The sequence below is a fragment of the Homalodisca vitripennis genome, chromosome 2 (assembly GCF_021130785.1).
Source record: "Homalodisca vitripennis isolate AUS2020 chromosome 2, UT_GWSS_2.1, whole genome shotgun sequence".
NCBI classification, from domain to species: domain Eukaryota; kingdom Metazoa; phylum Arthropoda; class Insecta; order Hemiptera; family Cicadellidae; genus Homalodisca; species Homalodisca vitripennis.
Window position 1 is genome coordinate 101,134,672 of NC_060208.1, and position 20,374 is coordinate 101,155,045.

At 33.5% G+C, this 20,374-nt stretch overlaps 1 protein-coding gene across 2 annotated transcripts in view; it reads right to left on the reverse strand.

The window, feature by feature from the left end:
* Positions 1-20,374, reverse strand: part of LOC124354454 — a 116,390-nt gene that overhangs the window by 87,900 nt on the left and 8,116 nt on the right. The window contains exons 1-2 of one of the 2 annotated variants that reach the window (XM_046804910.1): positions 2,600-2,656; positions 222-262 (exon numbers count right to left, since the gene is read on the reverse strand). In XM_046804910.1, coding sequence (XP_046660866.1) covers positions 222-257 — 36 coding nt within the window. In that variant the 5' untranslated portion in view covers positions 258-262; positions 2,600-2,656. Of the gene's footprint in view, positions 1-221; positions 263-2,599; positions 2,657-20,374 lie in introns of those variants that run through there. The other variant, XM_046804909.1, reaches the window with a different exon arrangement.

The following is a 20,374-nucleotide window of genomic DNA, read 5'->3' on the forward strand; positions in this document are numbered from 1 at the left end:
AGAACACATAATACATACATATATAGCAAATACGTTTTTCTGAAAGAAAAAACAGCACTGAAACACGAAAACCTGTTACCAATATATTTACAAAAAAAGTCAACGCATGTGCTATCTTACTTTAGCACAGGAATTCGGATATTACCTCAAAAATAAACTATACAAATTATTTCCACTAAGTTCAATTTATGTAAAACCTTCAAAAATTGTATGCTACTTACCGATTTTTTCACAGATCGAATATCCGCTTCCAACATCCAAACTGGAACAAAGAAAGCCACTGATGACATCATTGTTTATATTCTGCCCGCCAAACAGAAAGAGAGACAGAAACACGCCAAAGTAGATCGCTTGTTATGATAATGAATTATTTGACATTCCTGGCCCAAAATAAAATTCCACAACTTGGCAATGCCTACTGTTATACATCAAAGCGTATTTTTAAATGTGCCACCTGGCAGCCGTATTCTATTCTTGAATCCATTCAGTATCACTTCAGTGTTCCACAAGCTACACTAATAAACCGTGCATATTTATTATTTTGATTTCAACACCCCAGTAAACTATTTCTAAAACTTAATCTAAATAATATTATTAAGACCAAATCTTAAACCAACATTTATTAAAAAAAGATATATAGCAAATTACAATTGTGATTAGCAGAACGTCCATTTTATTATCTACGACACCATTGGTATCTCAAAAACTACAACTTTTACGAGAAATATTAGATGAGGAACTTCACCTACTTGTATGTGACTATTAAAAATATAAATTTATAATCTGAAAATGTTGCCGCAATTTTCTAATTTGGCTGCCAGCTTAAACTTTCTTACGAAACAAACTGTATTTTTTTAAATTTTGAATATAAACCAAAATTATATCAATTTTCTTGTTAATTTACTCGTTTAAGACCTACAGCCTACTACATATTTTAAAATATTACACGTTAGGACATATTAACCGCTGTATGATCAAATTTCAAACTATATTAAAAAGCGAATAACGTTATTGTTTAGTTAACTATTAGTATCGTGTTTGTAGTTAACTGCCTATAGTTTTATTATAGGTGTTATTCAGTAATAAATCTTAGTGTAATTAATGAATTGTTAACATGTGCCTAGAAATTGAATACTTTTTAAAATATGATCACCATATCCGACAGCAAAGTCATGTAGTATGACGAAGGACTTTTAATTTTTTAACCATTGCAGTTAAGAGCATTTAACACTTCATATCGTTACTATACATAAATATACTTTCAATGAAAATGTCCTATTTCTCATCATATTAGTGAACGGCGCAGATGGATTCAGAAGAAAATATTAAGTGAGAGCATAGGTCGAGAAGTATATCAAATTAAAGATGTAGAAAACGTAATACCGCAAATCCGTCACGAAACTGTTCAATCTAAACAAAATAGCAACGATTTACATTAAAAAAACCTAAGTAAGTTGAAAGTAGCTTTGCTTTCATTCTCTTAATTCGTTACGATAGTTAAATCCCAATAATCGACACTGGATACAGGCTTATATTATTACAAATGACTCACACAATTTTAAACATGCCAAAACGTCCTAAAAGAAACATTAGTATGCTTGAGATCCTAGACTACTAAATTAGAAAAGAAATTGCCATGAATAAAAACGTTTTATAACTTAGTCTTATATCCAAAATCTCAGATTTTAGACATAAAGCGAATTATAATGTGTTCAATATAATTCAAATTCAGTAGGAATTTGCATCGGTGAATCTTGGGAATCTAAGAAGCGCGTGAAGATCGGTCTCTGGAGCAGTGAATCCAGACATTTGCAGAGAGGACTGAGACACTAGAACAAGACAGTAGGAAGGACATAGCCAGATGGAATCAGCATGCTGGAACTCGTCAAGTAATAGTAGAGGAATTCTTATAGTAAAGGGACAGAATAATTTGATCATCTATGTAAATCCAGCTCCACTAGACCCGCAAATGAAATATCGGAATTCAAATTAAATATAAAACTTGCAGTGTCAGTGAAAAACTTGGATGAAGTATCGAAGAAAAATCGAACTGTTCTTCAATTTTTATTATTTCTTTCCACAGACTGTTTTTACAAACTTTTTAAACATATAATATAGAGAACCTACATTATTATAATAATTTTGTGTAAAATGTATTATTTATCAGTAATTAGCATTGATCTGTTCGATATATGTAAGTTTAAGAAAATATTTGTAAGAAAATAAAAACTCTTTGTCGTTTCACTGGATTTCTTTGTGGTATAAGAATTTCCACATTATGTACCACAATAGTTAAATGATCAAAATTCATTTTATATTTTAAATCAACATCCTGTTTAAATGGAATCTAACATTAAATATTATGCGCCAAATTACATGTTAAAATTGTCAATAATTAAGAAAAGTCTTTTAAATTAATAAAACAATTCTTAAATACAAAAACGACTCTTACTAGAAGAAACCCATATGCCAAATTTGAAGAAACGAACAACACATTTGATAACTGAGAAACGAACAATTCAGATGTAATAACAGTCAAATATTACAGTGGACAATTTGAACTTGCTTAATACGATCAATAAAGTGTTATGTGATTTACCTGAATACGATGCCGATGAATACTTTATAGGTACATTCGTTCTATCGAAGAGTTGTATAACTTGTAGCTTGTATGAGTTGTAGAACGAACTAGCTCTGCACATCGATACATACTCACTCTTACAGTGATACACTCTACTCGAAGACTGACTGGCAAGAGGAAAACTTTACAGAAGTATTAATAACCATTAGCCAATCCTAACCCACAACATATCTGCATGATAATACCGGTCAGAGGAAGTGGGTACGGTACAACGCTGGAACACGGCTTTATCACGTTAACGGGTATTTTAAAAATATATCCTGATCAACATGAATTTTGACTGCTACGGTCAGTTATCTGCTAACATCCATTTTCTTATCAAAAAAACTTAAAAAAATACATCCTGGAGTACTAATTTGTTGAAATCACACAACATTAAAACTATTTGTAAATATTATAACATTTTTATTTTATTTTTTGTATCGTGTAATTCTCTATTTATTTATATTTATACAATAATTTAAAATAAAGAAAATATTCCAAAGCTTTAGAGTATGAACGGTTATGTGGAGTAAGGAATGTTTTGCTGTTAGTTTTGTCAGGGACCACATTTAAAAAAAAAGATACGCTTATACTTTCAGACACGCAAAAGAATGAAATTAGTTGTCACCCAATAAGGTGAAAACCGAGTATATGGCTAAATATGGCGATTTTCAGTCTTGTGATACTGATATAAATATAACGGTTAATTTTAAGTTGTGCGAGTGAACCTAAAAAATATGACATGATAAAATTGATAATTTAATATTTTTTACCTTTTTGATTTCCTTCCATTTTGACCCCCATTAAAAGTAGATCGGCTGACGATCTGACAATAAACACGTGTGCAGCCACTGTATAAGCGATGCTGGCGCAAATTGATTGCCCAGTGGCTAGCAGTACGAGTATACACTACTGCACCACTGAAGTGGAAGATTTCAGTGATCAATATCGGTACTGCTCACTAGGCTAATGATTCATGAGACGTGAACTTGAGCGTAATATAGCAGGTCAGCACCAATCTCAATTCAAATATATAACTCGTTTACTTAATCAGTTAGTCACAACAGAATTACATTTTTTGCCTGCAGTTCCAAACCAGAAATCGTTATCTCGGTCTATTTGAATAATGTAATATCTACATTATAAAGTTTACGTAATACCTCAGCGTGAACGGAACAGGCCAACCAATGCACTAATTACATAAATGACAGTAATAAAATTGCGTAAACAAAGTGATTACGCAATGAAACAAATCTATGGAATGATAACGACTAGTCTAGAACAAAGTTCCGACGGAAGAATTTACAACAGATCCTCCTGATAAATTCTTATGAAATCTATTATTTAATGCTATTCCATGTGGTAGGTGCCTAATGTTTTGTACAGTATTTCGCAAATAGTAATTCTGAGAAATATTATGGAAAATTGATAATAAAAACAGCTAACTAGGTAATAGCTAGCTGTTCAATAACACTCTCTTCCCCACATTCACACAAATATGGCCCTGGTAGTACAGTATAAGCTGGTATCGTTAAATGTAATCGTTCTATTTTAGTCAACATCGATACTAAAGTATTTATTCTACCATACAACTTTATTTCCGCCAGGTTAACATGTGGGAGTTCCAATTTCCAGCAATGCTGCCAACATCTGCATACGGGTAAAATAAATTCCCTCTAGTATATTTTGAAGATCTATTAAAGCTTCAACTACCGGGTTGTTTTAGGTTGAGATCACATTTCATCAAATCACCATCCATTGCATCGATGCAAACGGGGGGAATTTGCAATATGTCTTTCATAATCATTACATCTGAATTTCATATGTGCTTAACTTCCGTTTATGTAGCAGTGTATTTCTCTACACATATTGCTAGGTGGGCAGGGAAACTAGCAGTCAACAAACGTAAAACGAATTCACAATTTCATTTATAACAGAACATTTGTGATCACTATTTTATTGCTTAAAATGTTCAAATTACAACCTTAGTCAACTTTGAAAATTCCCTTTTGTATAAGAATCTCTCCGTACACGCAGTTGAGATTTCTAAACATCTTTGATCCTTATTGTAATTAACTCTTATTAAGATTACATTGGGGCTGGAGATAACTCTGGAAAGAGTTGTTAGATGATGTTAGATTACAACATCTCTTCTTTGACGTGTGCCATGCAGCTTACGCCTAACTCCGTGACGCGCTCAGCCTATTAATAGCCTGGCTGGAGGAAGCATACATCGAGGTTCAGAACACAGAACAGTACAGATAGACACCACACAGCTGTAAAAACTTAATTTCATTCTCTACGATTCGAGTTTTAAAATGTATCAATAGAACGAAAACTAAAAAACTTGTGGTCTGCTGACTTATTTGATCCTACACTAGCTAGCTACAAAAGTAATTTTGTCACGATTTTTTTTAGGGAAAATGTTACATTTCAACCAGAAATAGACTGAAATACGACTTCAAACGAAGACAATTCACCGTTACTGAATAAAACCATGTGGGAATTTCTCCGTTATACTTTCAGCGTAATCGGAATATTCACTACAGTCAGCTGTAGTCGAATTTGATCCAATAATTATTTCATATTCGTACGTCACTTTAACCAAAAACGTTTTCCTAGTCAAAATATCCGTAAAACTTGTTTTCCTTTCAGTGTTATTCGATGCCGTTTACAATATTTGCTCTCTTATCATTAATTGTAAAGTAAAAATGTGATAAACTAGTCTTAAGTCAAATTAGTGCAGGAATTTAGGTTATAAAACAACGATTTTATTTCACTACTCAAATATATAAATATGAAACAACCGCTTTTTGGATTTGGATACAACTTTTAATACGATCAGTGAGTACGAACGAAATCATTGGAAAACTGTTTTAAAATGAACCTATATGAAAGGTACCACTCTTATTTATCTGGCTGAAATCTGTTGTTTCCATTAACGCGACTGAAACCTGATTATTGAATATCGACGATTCAGTCTGCCTCGTCCTCGACTACGCTAGGTCCTTTTGTTTACGTATACGTTTGACCTACCTTTAGTCGGATGATCTCGTATGTATTGCAAGCGACACGACTTCACTTATTAATGTAACTTTTTCAGATTATTTCAAAAGAAACCGCAGGACCAAGTCTAAAACAATAAATATTTATTAAACTTTATTTATTATATATTTATCAAATGATAAAATAGGAGTTAATGCAATAATCATCACGCATTGATGGACAAACGTAATATACGCACAGAAACATGAACTATTTTGGTAACAAAACCGACATTTAATTTCAAATGCGACTAAATAACTGGAGGTTGTTTTAGATCACTCACATTTAGGTGGAATGAAAAATCAAAACGTTATAAACCGAGAATGGAGAGCAATAAATATCTAGCCACGACTAGCGTATATCAGGAGTAGCCTACATAATTTGCTTAACCACACTACATTATGGTAAAACATAGTATCAACTGATAATCATTTACAGATAAATTAAACCTTTCGTTTGATCACGGAAACTGGAGAATAGGAAGATAGAAAATTAGCCAATATACCTCCAAAAACTACGAAATGATTCGTGACATTCTCCCAATATTACAGAAGATAATGCAATTCAAATTATCAATAATAAAGTCCCATAGAGTAAACTTACTTCACGATACATTTATTTTCATACAGGTCATTAGTCATTAGTCATTCGATAGAAACAGAAATACCTTCATACCTTTGTGGACAAATGTAAAAACGTTAGATCAACAGCTTTCCAGACTTCATCAAAGTAGAACAATATGTGGGGTCTGTGGAGGAACCATAAAGTGATATTCTGAGCCTAATGTATACCACCAGGTAGTATTATAGACCGTAAATACAACTACTGTATTTATGGTCTCTAGTAGCATCCACAATAGCTAAACCAACATCGAAATAATCTCTGCCACCTTGTCAATATACGAGTAGATAGCAGAGTATTAGTTATCGATCCCCACTAAATGTGCTAAATTACATTGCCTGACAGATATGTAACTGTGTCAAGAATATAAATAAAGTGTGTTTTATCTATAAATAAATATTTGTGTGTTTAAATCTGTTTTACCACTCTGATAATTTAAATCCATAGGTAACAGACTATTTCCAGTGATCTTGTCAGAAATAGCTAACAAAAGTGCACAGTTGGTAGATTATTTAAAATCAGCCTCGAAATAAAAACTTAGTAAATTAATGTTAAACAGTAAAACTGATTTAAAAATCGAAATATGGTATTCAGTATGTAATACCCTTAAATAATAATAATAAATCGAATTACTGAAAAGGTCACTAGAACAACTATTTATATGGCGAGTTGACGACCATATCTAGTATTGCCGTTACGTTGCCTGGTCCGAAATTCTAGTATAATCACTAACCACAGTGAGAAGTCTATGTTTTGAAGACGTCAACGTAGATTTGAACCCTTAAAAATGGTAACATATGAGAGGGGAAGGTTGTGAATTTTGAATCATTGAACAGACCAGTGCGCATTGTGAGTGTGGACGCACTCTCGTGTAAGCAAAGGCCAGGCCAGAAGTAGAAGACAATGGAAAAGTTCATGAAGTAATGCTGGGGAAATTAAGATCGTTAGCTCGGTCTGTTCGCCAATGGTTACAGATACCGAGGTAAATTACTTGAACTTACCGTGCTTCGGCTCGGCGTTGGCTGCAATTTCGAGATTGTTTTCGTTCATTGTCATGCCACGGTTCCGCAATGGCTACTGTACAGAAGTGGATTTCTTACAGTGATCATGCTACGGCTCCGCAATGGCTACTGTACAGAAGTGGATTTCTTACAGTGATCATGCTACGGCTCCGCAATGGCTACTGTACAGAAGTGGATTTCTTACAGTGATCATGCTACGGCTCCGCAATGGCTACTATACAGAAGTGGATTTCTTACAGTGATCATGCTACGGCTCCGCAATGGCTACTGTACAGAAGTGGATTTCTTACAGTGATCATGCTTCGGCTCGGAATTGGTTGCGGATACTGAGGTCGTTTGCTTGAAGTTTGTGCTCCGATCAGAGCTGCAGATATCAGGGTCGTTTACTTCAACTAACCGTTGGTTTCTGATGGCAAGGTAGTTTACTTGCATGATATTCTACGGCTAGGCATTGACTAAATGGATGCCAAAAATGTTTACTTGCACACACAAAGAACAAATATTTACTAAATGTGCTGACACTTCGTTGTCCGATGGTTGTTTTTAACTCAGGAAGAGTTCAAATTCCACTATTTATAGTTTACGTAGCTATGACGCGAAGGTTCGATTCAATGTGAATGTTGAGTTCACCTTCCTCCTAGTGCAGCGTCTGAAATCTCAGCTGTCACAGTCAGACTCCTGGACTTTGGAGCCATGTAGGTCTGAAGACATCTTAAACAGCTTCGGCAAGCTCAAAACGAGCACTATAGGTTGTTTTTACATCAAAGACACAAACTACAAAATGTACTGTAGTCTAGGTGAGCTGATGTTCTCATTTTCACATCGGGCGCACAGTTATTTGCACTACGATGTTTTAGACACGATCCCAAAGCGCGGTGGAGCAATGGGTTGAGTCAATGTGAATGTTGAGTTCACCTTCCTCCTAGTGCAGCGTCTGAAATCTCAGCTGTGACAGTCAGACTCCTGGACTTTGGAGCCATGTAGGTCTGAAGACATCTTAAACAGCTTCGGCAAGCTCAAAACGAGCACTATAGGTTGTTTTTACATCAAAGACACAAACTACAAAATGTACTGTAGTCTAGGTGAGCTGATGTTCTCATTTTCACATCGGGCGCACAGTTATTTGCACTACGATGTTTTAGACACGATCCCAAAGCGCGGTGGAGCAATGGGTTGAGTCAATGTGAATGCTGAGTTTAGCTCCAGTTAACCTACCTCCAGTCCACCTTCGTCGCCGAAGTTGTTTTGGATTTTTCAGACGAACATGATTCAACATTTCAGGAGTGCAGTCAGATTTCAGACGCTGCATTCAGAGGAAGGTGAATTGGAGCTAAACTCAAAATTGTTATTTTATTACGAGGATTTATTGGTGATAAAATGAATTGATTTGAATGAGAATTAATAAAACTGACCAATGCACTTTGAGAATGCAAGCGATAATTGACAGGACAATCCGACCATTAGGACTGCGAGCGCTTGTTGTCCCTCGAGGGGACCTTCGTCCATAATATCTTGGGGACAATAGTTCTCTGGACAGACAGGCAATGAGTAGTACTGTATAAAGTTCGTTAAGTACTGAGAGGTGAGTAGAACGTCCAGCCATCCCACTCTGAGAATTAAAAGGGCTCGGTATTTTGGACATAGTGCCCTCTCTTCGGTATTGCTATTGTTCAAGTAATTTTGTTGGACTAGGTCTAAATAAAAGGCAGTGCCTATCACTCGAGTGCATGTTACCCCATGGGTTGTTGCTAAACGGGCGTCAAACAATTAACATTAGTCTTATGAGTAACCATGATGGCAATTCAGAATAAATAATTTTATGGTTAACAATAAAATTGCAAAATAAATACATTTGTAAACAAAACTTGACATTTTTATAATCCATGTGACGTTTTAACAATACATAGTAACACTTTGTACACTGATGAAATGGGCTATAGATATGTGAAATTTTGCTCGCGACTTCAGCGAGGCTTGTTTTATGACAAGTCGTGTGGCGTAATCCTACCTTGTAGATTTTGTCGCGACTCGCGGATATTTTTATAGAAGTGTTCACTTTTTCGTCCCGATAAGTAGCGAACATTTGGTTCTGTGTTAAGCCGACGAATTATTCACGGCACTCCTGCGTCCCTGCAATAACATTTCTGCGCACTACCGTTTAACAGGTAGTAAAAGTGCTAAACCGTTATGTACACAAAAATAACCGTGAGCCAACCAACAGATATCATTGTATGTAGCAATTTTAAATAGTACATTCACTATCTTATGGGTGTATACATTACTACACAAGATAGGCTAATGAGAACAAGTACATACCGTATGTTGAAGTTGTAGACCTAATCAAATACAAGGTTACTTAGAAACTACAAAACTCTCTTTTGTACACACAGACCTGACACTCCTGCTACAGCTGTATAAGTACTAACGTTTCTGTAATTCTATCACGGCTTTAGCAATTTGGCATGTTGTGTAAGAATTTTACGAGCTATCAATAGGTATATTTTCAAAAGTTATTGCCAACATAAATTGCTGCCATTAAATGTACACAGACGTTGTCTCGGGATACAGCAATGCACCACCAATTGTAACAAATACTACACAATCGAACTGTGTAGGTACTACAGTCAATCGATTAAATTTCCGTTTTAGAGACATTTATAAGATTACTTTACTCGTTGTTTTAGACACTGAGTACAGATATTAATGGACAATACTTTTATATGGATGCAATGTATTCTAAATTTAGTTATACAAAGCATATTTCATAATTAACCAATGTATCTACATTACAAAACCGAGTAGAGCTGAAGTAGCGTCCAATGTTGCCTCTCGACAAACGGAGTAATATCAATCTTAGCTTCGACGAACGATCTTAACATATTGTAAAAATGAGAAAAAAATAAATATAAAGTTTTTGTGAATGTTTAAAAGAATCATTCTTCTAGTTTATGTCGTAACTATAGCTGGACTGGAGCAGAAGTAAGACGCGGTTAATGTACAGGCGCGACTGAGGCGATAACGTCTTGTCACACTCAGTTGTTCGTTCTGTCTGTATTCATTAGGAAAGGAATGATTTTATGGACAATCTTCTTTGATTCCGTCAACCTCACACGTTATTCAGAATATGTTTTTGTTTATATTGAAATGTTGAAATTACTCTATATTGGTTGTAAATGCTCATATTTACAATCAAAAACTATTCAAGTGAAGTTATTCACAATCAAGCTTATGGTACCAATAAATGCTACAGGTAAGTTCCAAAACGATACAATCATAATAGACATATTAAAATATAAAAGAACATCATCGACAAAATAAATGTGAGCCCATAATACCGAAACAATTTTAGTCCTCGAACAATGTTTAGGTTACACACATCGATATCGGAATAAACCACCAAGTCACCAATCATGAAATAGGTACTAGCAGCTTGATAAGTTATAATGTCTCTCTGGTAGATTGCATTAAGCGAATTTTTCAGTTTCTTTGCCCACCTCACAACCTACATATTTTTGAATAAGATTTTATTTGTTTATGCTGTGTGTGTTTCACGAGCGAATTAAGACTAATGTTAAAACAATTTTTTACACCTCTGGAACAAAACAAAGATTTCATTTTGATGTAAAGCCACTTCACTCGTTGTTGACGTCTCTTACGGTTTGAAAGTCTTTACGGCGTCAGTAGGGAAGCATTTGGCGTCATTCCAGTTTGGCTCGTGGGAAGCTTTGCCGGAGCGCATTCAATCAAACGCCTTCAACGAATCCCATTAATCTTTTTAGCGCGGAAATAATAAAGTTATTTGTGTTCTGTGTTAAATTCAATGGATAGTTTTAAAGAAAGGAAAATGCGAGCATATACAATCCTACCAAACATATTTTAAGTTCAGCCTTTACGCATTTCCCTCATTGTAATATTTGCCAAAATTGAATAAACACTAAATGCTTTTACTCCTGATCCTCCTTCACGCTAATCAAAACTCGTGTTACCCAAGTACCAAACTTGAGAAAAGTACAATTTTAAATTGAATTATAAAAAAGAAAATCGAAAAAGAAAAATATTACTTATGAAAACTGCACATTTTTAAACACAAAAACAGGTAACTTCCCTCGTTTGTTGGTGATACATACATAAATTTTAAAACATCTCATATTCATATCTCTAGATGTTTCTTTTTGGGCCCATTTTCAAGTTGCTCTCAATTACTTCTATAAATTATCAACAATTCCTCTTGGAATTGTCAACAAATATTGCTTCCATTTTCCAGTTTAAAAAAGTTTAAAGTGCCATTTCCCAGTTTAAAGTACCTTAAAAGGATGTGACTAAATATTTTTAGACGTCTTTTTAAATTTAACCAAAACTTTGACTACAGTACTTAAAATGAAGAAAGAATTAAATTATCTCTTCCGGCTCAGTCGGAGAATGTTAGATTTCACATGTGACCGTAATAGCTAAATCTCGAACTGAAGATGCGTTATTAGTTTAGATGTTTAATTTGCACAACAATTGTGGGAAAATCACTCTAATCGTTATTGTAATCATATTCCTTTATAAGGGTCCAATTATGTATAATTCTATAACATTAAACGTGTATCATCTTAAACCTTAAGAGTTTTCGAAAAATAAGTAAGAATAAATGTTACTTAAAATTCTTGACAAGGTTTGTACCCAATTATTCCCACATTATTCATGTTTACAATTATTCCCGCAATGTCGTGTACTAATTAAATCTTTGTAAGCCCCCTGTCTGTATATCTTACAACATATTAAAAAAAACGTAGGAAAAAATTAGTATAAATGGCCTTAGAATTTAAATACACTTTTGTTTTGCTCTATAACGATTAATAGCTTATATATATATATATATATATATATATATATATATATATATATATATATATAGAGAGAGAGAGAGAGAGAGAGAGAGAGAGAGGAGAGAGAGAGAGAGAGAGAGAGAGAGAGAGAGCTATTCCAAACTTGAATGGGCGCCATATTGAAATCCTAAGAGACATCGAAAAAACTGAAAGAATAAAAGTTGTTTATAATTACGTAAAGTATTTATAAAAAAGTATCGCTTTGGGTGTATCATAAGGTATCAGTTAAGGTATAAATTTTGCTCGAAAGCGAATAGTCGCCATCTTGATACCTTTAATTAGAAATACAGGTTGTACTACTATCTTTGTATTAAGTTTAGACTGGAATTTTAAATATTACGAATATTATCACTAGCTCGCGTTATATTGCATAAACATATACATATATACACACATACTCACATATACACATTTTCGGTTTGTGGTAGTTTCGGATTTTGAAAGTCATAATAGGAAATAATACAACAAATGTTCCTGAAGTTTTGTACCTAAAACTGTAACTGGATATCTTACAATATAAACTAGATGAATAATTATACGAAAATATACGGCCAACTTGAACGGGCGCCATATTGAAATCCTAAGAGACATCGAAAAAACTGAAAGAATAAAAGTTGTTTATAATTACGTAAAGTATTTATAAAAAAGTACCGCTTTGGGTGTATCATAAGGTATCAGTTAAGGTATAAATTTTGCTCGAAAGCGAATAGTCGCCATCTTGATACCTTCAATTAGAAATACAGGTTGTACTACTATCTTTGTATTAAGTTTAGACTGGAATTTTAAATATTACGAATATTATCACTAGCTCGCGTTATATTGCATAAACATATACATATATACACACATACTCACATATACACATTTTCGGTTTGTGGTAGTTTCGGATTTTGAAAGTCATAATAGGAAATAATACAACAAATGTTCCTGAAGTTTTGTACCTAAAACTGTAACTGGATATCTTACAATATAAACTAGATGAATAATTATACGAAAATATACGGCCAACCCAACATTTCTGTACAACCCTACTACAGAAGACTATCGGAAAGGATTTAGAGGTTTGTAAACTTACATTAAAATTCGACGAATCACTTATTTTTTTTAATTTTATAACCTAAAAGTGAACGAGACGATCAAGTATCATTAATTGAAATTAAAACCTGTAAAAGGAGTGATAGAAATCTGTATGTAGTTGTGCATAACATAAGTATGTCAAAATGAATGACAGTATAAAGATATTCTAGGAAAATCTAGAATATCTTACATTATGTTGGTATAATTCTGGTATCAGAATATTTGCTACAAACAAATATTGTCAATGTTTCTATTGTAATGTCAGGCTATTGCAGGAAACTCCTATCCTGGAATATACAAGACGAAAGCTTGAGAGAAACAACTCAATCTGAACTGTAATCCAAATATTGTAACCTTTATCCTTTTTCTATGCATCGAGATAAAAATTCTAATTTAACACATTTAAAAAAATGTTGGTAATGTTCAAACATTAGGAAAAGGAATTTTCCTATATATTCTATAGATTTACCGAGTATGTATTTTAAATGTTAATAGCATGATCGACTATGGTCCTATTCACCTATCCTATTATTAGAACTAATAATCCGGAACTCTCAGTATCTTTCATTAAAAAATAATATACACACTGTTTTATGTATGAAACACACTCAAGTAGGATTCTTAAATATTAACATACAAACAAGATACGAGGTCATCAATGTCAAAATACAAAATATACTCACCGTAAACGATTCAAGTTGTTAATTTCGTGAATTCGAATAACAAATACTGTTTATGAAACAAAACTTCCACTTCACAAAAAGAGCTTAATAATTCTGTCAAGATAAAAATAATAATCATATGACAAATTAAAATAATAACGTGTATGAAATAAACACAAACATTGTTAAACTTATAATATATGTAAAATATGTCAAAATACTTTTTTAAACATAAACGGACAATGTTATATACACCCGTTTGTGGTATTAAATGTAAAAGATTCTCTTTGTAAATCTAAATATTTTAGGTTCTTTCATGCTAAAATCTTTGCCGATATGACGCGCCAAACGGTATTAATATTCCAAAAGCCGAAGAAAACAAACGACCAAAGCGATCAGTATAGTTCCAGTCGACATGTGAAAATTATTATTTATCAGATAAATAAAGGTTGTGTTCGTTTTTTCATCGGTTATGTTACAATAAAATCACTATTTTATAATATTTTTAAGTCAAAGCAGTTATTTGTGACTCAACTCATAGCTTGTGAAATGAGAAAATAAACGGGCCAAAACAGAAACCTTGAGGCACTCCTGCACAGTCAATTGAGTCACCCACTCAACCGTGTTTCATTGCATGATACAAGGAGACGAATTTAGCTTACACCAGAATATTCTTAGAGCATATGTGTTATAACTCAATATGGCTTCGATAGGCTAATTTACTTTGGTTAACATTCAATTGAGAAACTAATTATATAAATTTAGAAATTAGCATATCTTACCAAAATTAATATAGACCTGCAGTGTAATTTTTTTAATGGAGGGGCACTGTTTGTGGGCATTATATTAAACGAAAACTGTTTGAAGGATGATATTAGATCAATTTTTTGTTTGTGCTTATTACAATCGTTCCTATCGAGGACTTTTTAAACATTTCCAAATACCGCAAATAACTGAAAAAAAGTGTTCTTAAAAGTCTCTTTACATACATACTTTTATTTAAAATGTATTCGTACAGTTTTTCTTACTACGTACTTGTGAATGTTTGATAAATAAATTATAACAAAACGAAACATTAATCATTCCAAATACTGAATAGTTTTCAACATTATTGATCATTGCGGTTAAATTTATTTCTTGTATGGTATTTAGTTACGAAATGCATTATTTTTTATTTCTTTAAATTTTCCTTTTTATAACCTAAATCAGTTTTAAAAGGTTCAAAATCTTAATGGATTCTAGACGTACCAAAGTGTCGACTCTGTCCACATTTTTACAAAGTTGCAAACGTAAGTTCCAAATATTGAAATAAAACTTCGAGGAATCTGTCACAAAAAGAGGCACAGTTACGACGTATTAAAATTACAGCTCACATGTAATTTATTCAGAAAGTTTAAATAGTACTTCAGATTATTTTTTCAATGTGTACAAAATTACTTTGACCAAACAATAAAAATCTATTTGTAGAACAAAAATAGCGCACACGCACGTATAGTTCCCAGTCACGGCATATTGAGTTTTAGCTGATAATAAAGTGGTTCCCGAGTATTGGAGAGATAAGGGATATGTCCCTGATAAAACATAATAGGACAGGCTGCTGCTATATTATGGATTTATACTGAAGCAAAATATTTTACCCGATACAAAATACACCCTGTAGTATTTTTGTACGTTGAACAAATCTATAATACTATACATTTACAGTGTAACCGACCTAAGATTGATGGATCATATTTCATGGAACATTCTTTATTCGACACATCAAGAGATTAATTGTCGATGTATTCTACAAACAAGCCGTTAATTCAGAAATTACAACTTCGCGCAAGATTTCGCTTATTCACAGGAAAATTGTATCCACTAACCTATGACCGTCAAAACTGCGACGAACAACGTAAGATTGATGTGATCAATGACAAAGTTCAACAAAATAAACTTATTACGTGATTCGACAAAAATACACACAGACTAACTCGAATTCATATTTCAATACTTCTTGTCACAAATCGTGGCAACTAAATGCAACTCTACTCGCCGTTATATCACGGACACAAACATAATATCATATTCATTTATTTATATTTGACAATTTAATTTTTTAACATTTGCCGTTCAATAATACAACATATATAAAACATTTTAACATATAAAATAATTTTACATATAAAAACTATTTCATTTACTTTTAGACTATTGATTTAATATTCACAAAATTTTAATAACTGAGCGGGAACGCTTGATTTAAGAATACTCATGTTATGCCTTTATGAAATCAACTTCAATAATAGTTATTTGTACCATTACCAACATATCCATACAATACCAGCATCATACTTTCTTCCGTTTGTAATTATTTTAATTGACAGCTGATTAACAATGATCCAGCTGAACAAAATTATTCTACAATATAAATTAATTATAGGTATGTGTGATGATATCTCCTATTTGAGTATATAAGATCATCACACATAACTGTTCGATCCCGATTAATCAAACAATGTATATCCTAAAAGACTTACACATTTCCTTCATTTGGCACGATTAAAAGGTATCAACACTTTGATAGTAATTAATTGTATTTATATTGTTTGGTCCACTACCTATTTTATTCCCTTTTTCGAAAACTTTAATTAAATTACAAACTAATAATAATAATAATCGACCAGACCTTCACATCATCGCAGCATACCCCAATTAACCCATCTATCAATGCACCGTATCTAAGCAGCATCCAAAGGATGTCACACATCTCGCCCTATTGGAATACAACAACCAACTGAGGATTCGGATCCGCCATTGACTACAAGAGCAGCCCTTCATAGTATCAGTATTTGTGAGCTCATTCCTTTAATAGGATTAGTCTTTTTATTTATTATTCAAAATTTAGTAATAAACTATTAAATTACTTTCCATTAAAAAAAAAAATTAAATATTGGTTTTTCGGACTAAAAGTCCAAAACCTAAGATTCTGATATAGAAGTCATAACTCAAATCATTTTGTTCTGCATTCATTAATTACTAAAAGTCATATTAACCTTTATTGATTCAATAAAAATAAGATTAATCAAGTGGAATTATTATTGTACGTGTTAATCGAAAATAACTATATATTAATAGACGTCAAAAGTTTGTTTCCAAAATATTATTGTTTTCCTTCGAAATAAATAAAATTATAGAAGGTTACAGCAGTCATAAAACTTTGGATTTTATATTTGTCTCACACCATTTTGAGGCGTGAAACTTGTAGGCTTATACCCTCCCTTAAAAAGTACAGAAAGTCAAGTTGTATATCTCTAACGTACAAATATTTAACTAAAGTTTGTACTTTATTTACAAGACCTTTTCGCTAAGTAAAGTACTCAAGAATACTGGCCTAGTTAAATTAGAACAATAATTGTTTCGTTGACTTGATAACATCATTAGAGTCTATTTCATGAGTACAGGTTTAAGATGAGGAAATCATATTTGTTTTAATTTTTGTTCACATATTTATAATTGTGTTAACACTTTGATTACCGAGCGGTGGGGTGACAAGTGCCCTGACCACGGCAACAGCAAACTTCGGTAATAAAAGAGTTAAATGTCCACAGTTCTATAGCTCTGCTGTAGAACAGTATGAAAAAATGTACGAGTATATTTTTTTTATTGTCTGGCTCAGAAAAGGATTCAATTGCTTATTTGAAATGATCAGGGAGTATTAACAGAGCTATGCATATTAGAAAGGTGTATAATAATTTAGCAGGTTTTGAAGATATTTTAATTGTAATTCAAAAATATCTAAATAAAAATAATTATCTAATTAAAATATAAATATATTGTAAATTTAAAGAAGACTATGTTGCCGGTATTTACACTGTACTTTTGAGTCTGCCTCAATTAGAGATTATCTTTACGATGTATTCTCACCTACAGCATGCCACCCACACAACACAGTGCCTCACTGCCAACTTCACGCACAGACGTTGCGTCATCCTTCTTCAGTAACAAACAACTGTTTCTGTGCCACATCCACCGCAACGCAAACATCGTATGCTTGATCCAAATGTCACGCATTCTCGGCAACTTTGAATAACGTCAGTGGCCGCCCCCGATGTATAGTGGTCGGTCACTTCATCGCAAACATCGTATGCTTGATCCAAATGTCACGCATTCTCGGCAACTTTGAATAACGTCAGTGGCCGCCCCCGATGTATAGTAGTCGGTCACTTCATCGCAAACATCGTATGCTTGATCCAAATGTCACGCATTCTCGGCAACTTTGAATAACGTCAGTGGCCGCCCCCGATGTATAGTAGTCGGTCACTTCATCGCAAACATCGTATGCTTGATCCAAATGTCACGCATTCTCTGCAACTTTGAATAACGTCAGTCGTAGTCTTCGATGTATAGTAGTCGGTCACTTCATCGCAAACATCGTATGCTTGATCCAAATGTCACGCATTCTCTGCAACTTTGAATAACGTCAGTCGTAGTCTCCGATGTATGGTAGTCGGTCACTTCATCGCAAACATCGTATGCTTGATTCAAATGTCACGCATTCTCTGCAACTTTGAATAACGTCAGTCGTAGTCTCCGATGTATGGTAGTCGGGCCGACACTGAACATCACAATGTCGCCTTCCTCTAGTAATGCGGATTCCTGATTTGAATCAGTTGATTTGTAAAGACGGATTAATCAACATAATACTGATTTTGGACTCCAACGGAATCACAATATGGCACAGCTGTGAAGACACTGACGTTTGGGCTATCTCTTAGTTGGGACATTGAAACTGTCCATCGAACTGGGAAACGTCCTATCCCACTATTTTTCATGCAGGCGATATTTTTAACAATGATGAGTTGAAGGGGCACCCCAGCGACGAGCTCCATAGGTTCGGCGAACATTGGAAGTACGTATGTGAGACGAAAGCTAGATACAGTATATTGTGTCAGAACCGGAAATGGAAGGCCTTCTGCACCTGTCATTGTTCCCTTGACTTAAATGTGACGAGGGTGCGAAGTCAGAGCCAACACCCCTGGTCCCCTCGGTCGAGTGGTGAGCCTAGCCAGACATTACGCTGTCCTCATCCAGTTTCTCACCAAAAGGCAACACTCCACAAATCTAAGATTGTTTTTCTACATTATCTTGTTTCTTTCAAATTAAAACTAATTTATAAGAACCTTTTATACATATTCTTGTATACACTTAAAAGTATATTTAATTAACACCTATAAGGAACATCTAAAAGAAAAATGAAATAAGTTAATATACATTGTTAACATAATGTAATTTATTCGCCTTGGAGAGTTAAGTGCCTTTATTCTAACGTACAATGTTTTATACACGTAGATTATAATAATGAATTAAGCATAAATATTTCGTGCAAAATATTACTGGAAAATATGGAAACCTTTGAGATCGGCTGGTTAGTTCAATATGATAAAAGTATTTGTTCACGTTTCCGATGAAGGCTTTAAAAATATTGAGTACAAATAATTTTAAAATCAGCAATAATTAGAAAATATTTACAAACATACATGTACGTTTTTCAAACGAAGGTTTTGGTAAATTTTCTCTGCATGCCTTTCAATTTTCTTATAACCAGGCAAATGTAAAAACTAAAACATTTTTGTAAATTTGATATAATTACGTATCTTGTAATCTTTCGTGTTTACAATTTCAACATTAATTAAAAATAAACTATAGTCCAGGAGTCTAGAGCCAATTTGAATAGTATAAGCACACAATCTGGGTTTTTATGTTGATAGAGACTTTTGTCGTGAAAAACAAATAGTTCGACAGTTTTGGTGAATACCGAAATGGAGTTTTTTCTTAGCGTGACGCAATTAAAACCAACCATCAGACAAGTAAGTTAATGTTAAATCAGGTTGATTCAACTACACAGAGAACATTACAGTGGCGAATATTAGTCTCTTTGTCTAGTTGTCTCACTTTGATATGTGTCTGTGGATCGGTTTCAAGTGTATCAAGCTATGAGAAATATTAAAAGAGAAAAAAAATCAAAGTTTCATATCTCTAAACCTTTTTATGCCCTTTAATCCCCACCAAAAAACGATTTTTTTTCTTATGAGAAAATGTTCTCTCCACTTCACTACAAATCAAGGTTGTCTGCTTATACAATACAAATTGGCCCTCGGCTTCTAGAGTACTAGCTCCAATAAAATGTCCCTCGATACAAAATCAGTGTGTGGACGTAGCAAACGTCCTGAAGGCGTAATACCTGAGGATAACTTTGAACACACATAACTGCGTGAAGATCCCAGCTCAATCCTTGATCAAGGTGTATTCCTAGGAATTAAGTTTAATGAACTTCCTCTCAACTTAAATATGATGGCCTCGCTACAGCCGAGATCTGAAGAGCACACAGAAAAATTGATAAAAATAGTTTCTTTAATGTTGGGTTTTAGATTCATTTGGTTGAACTTTTGAAAACAACTATTCAAATCCTTA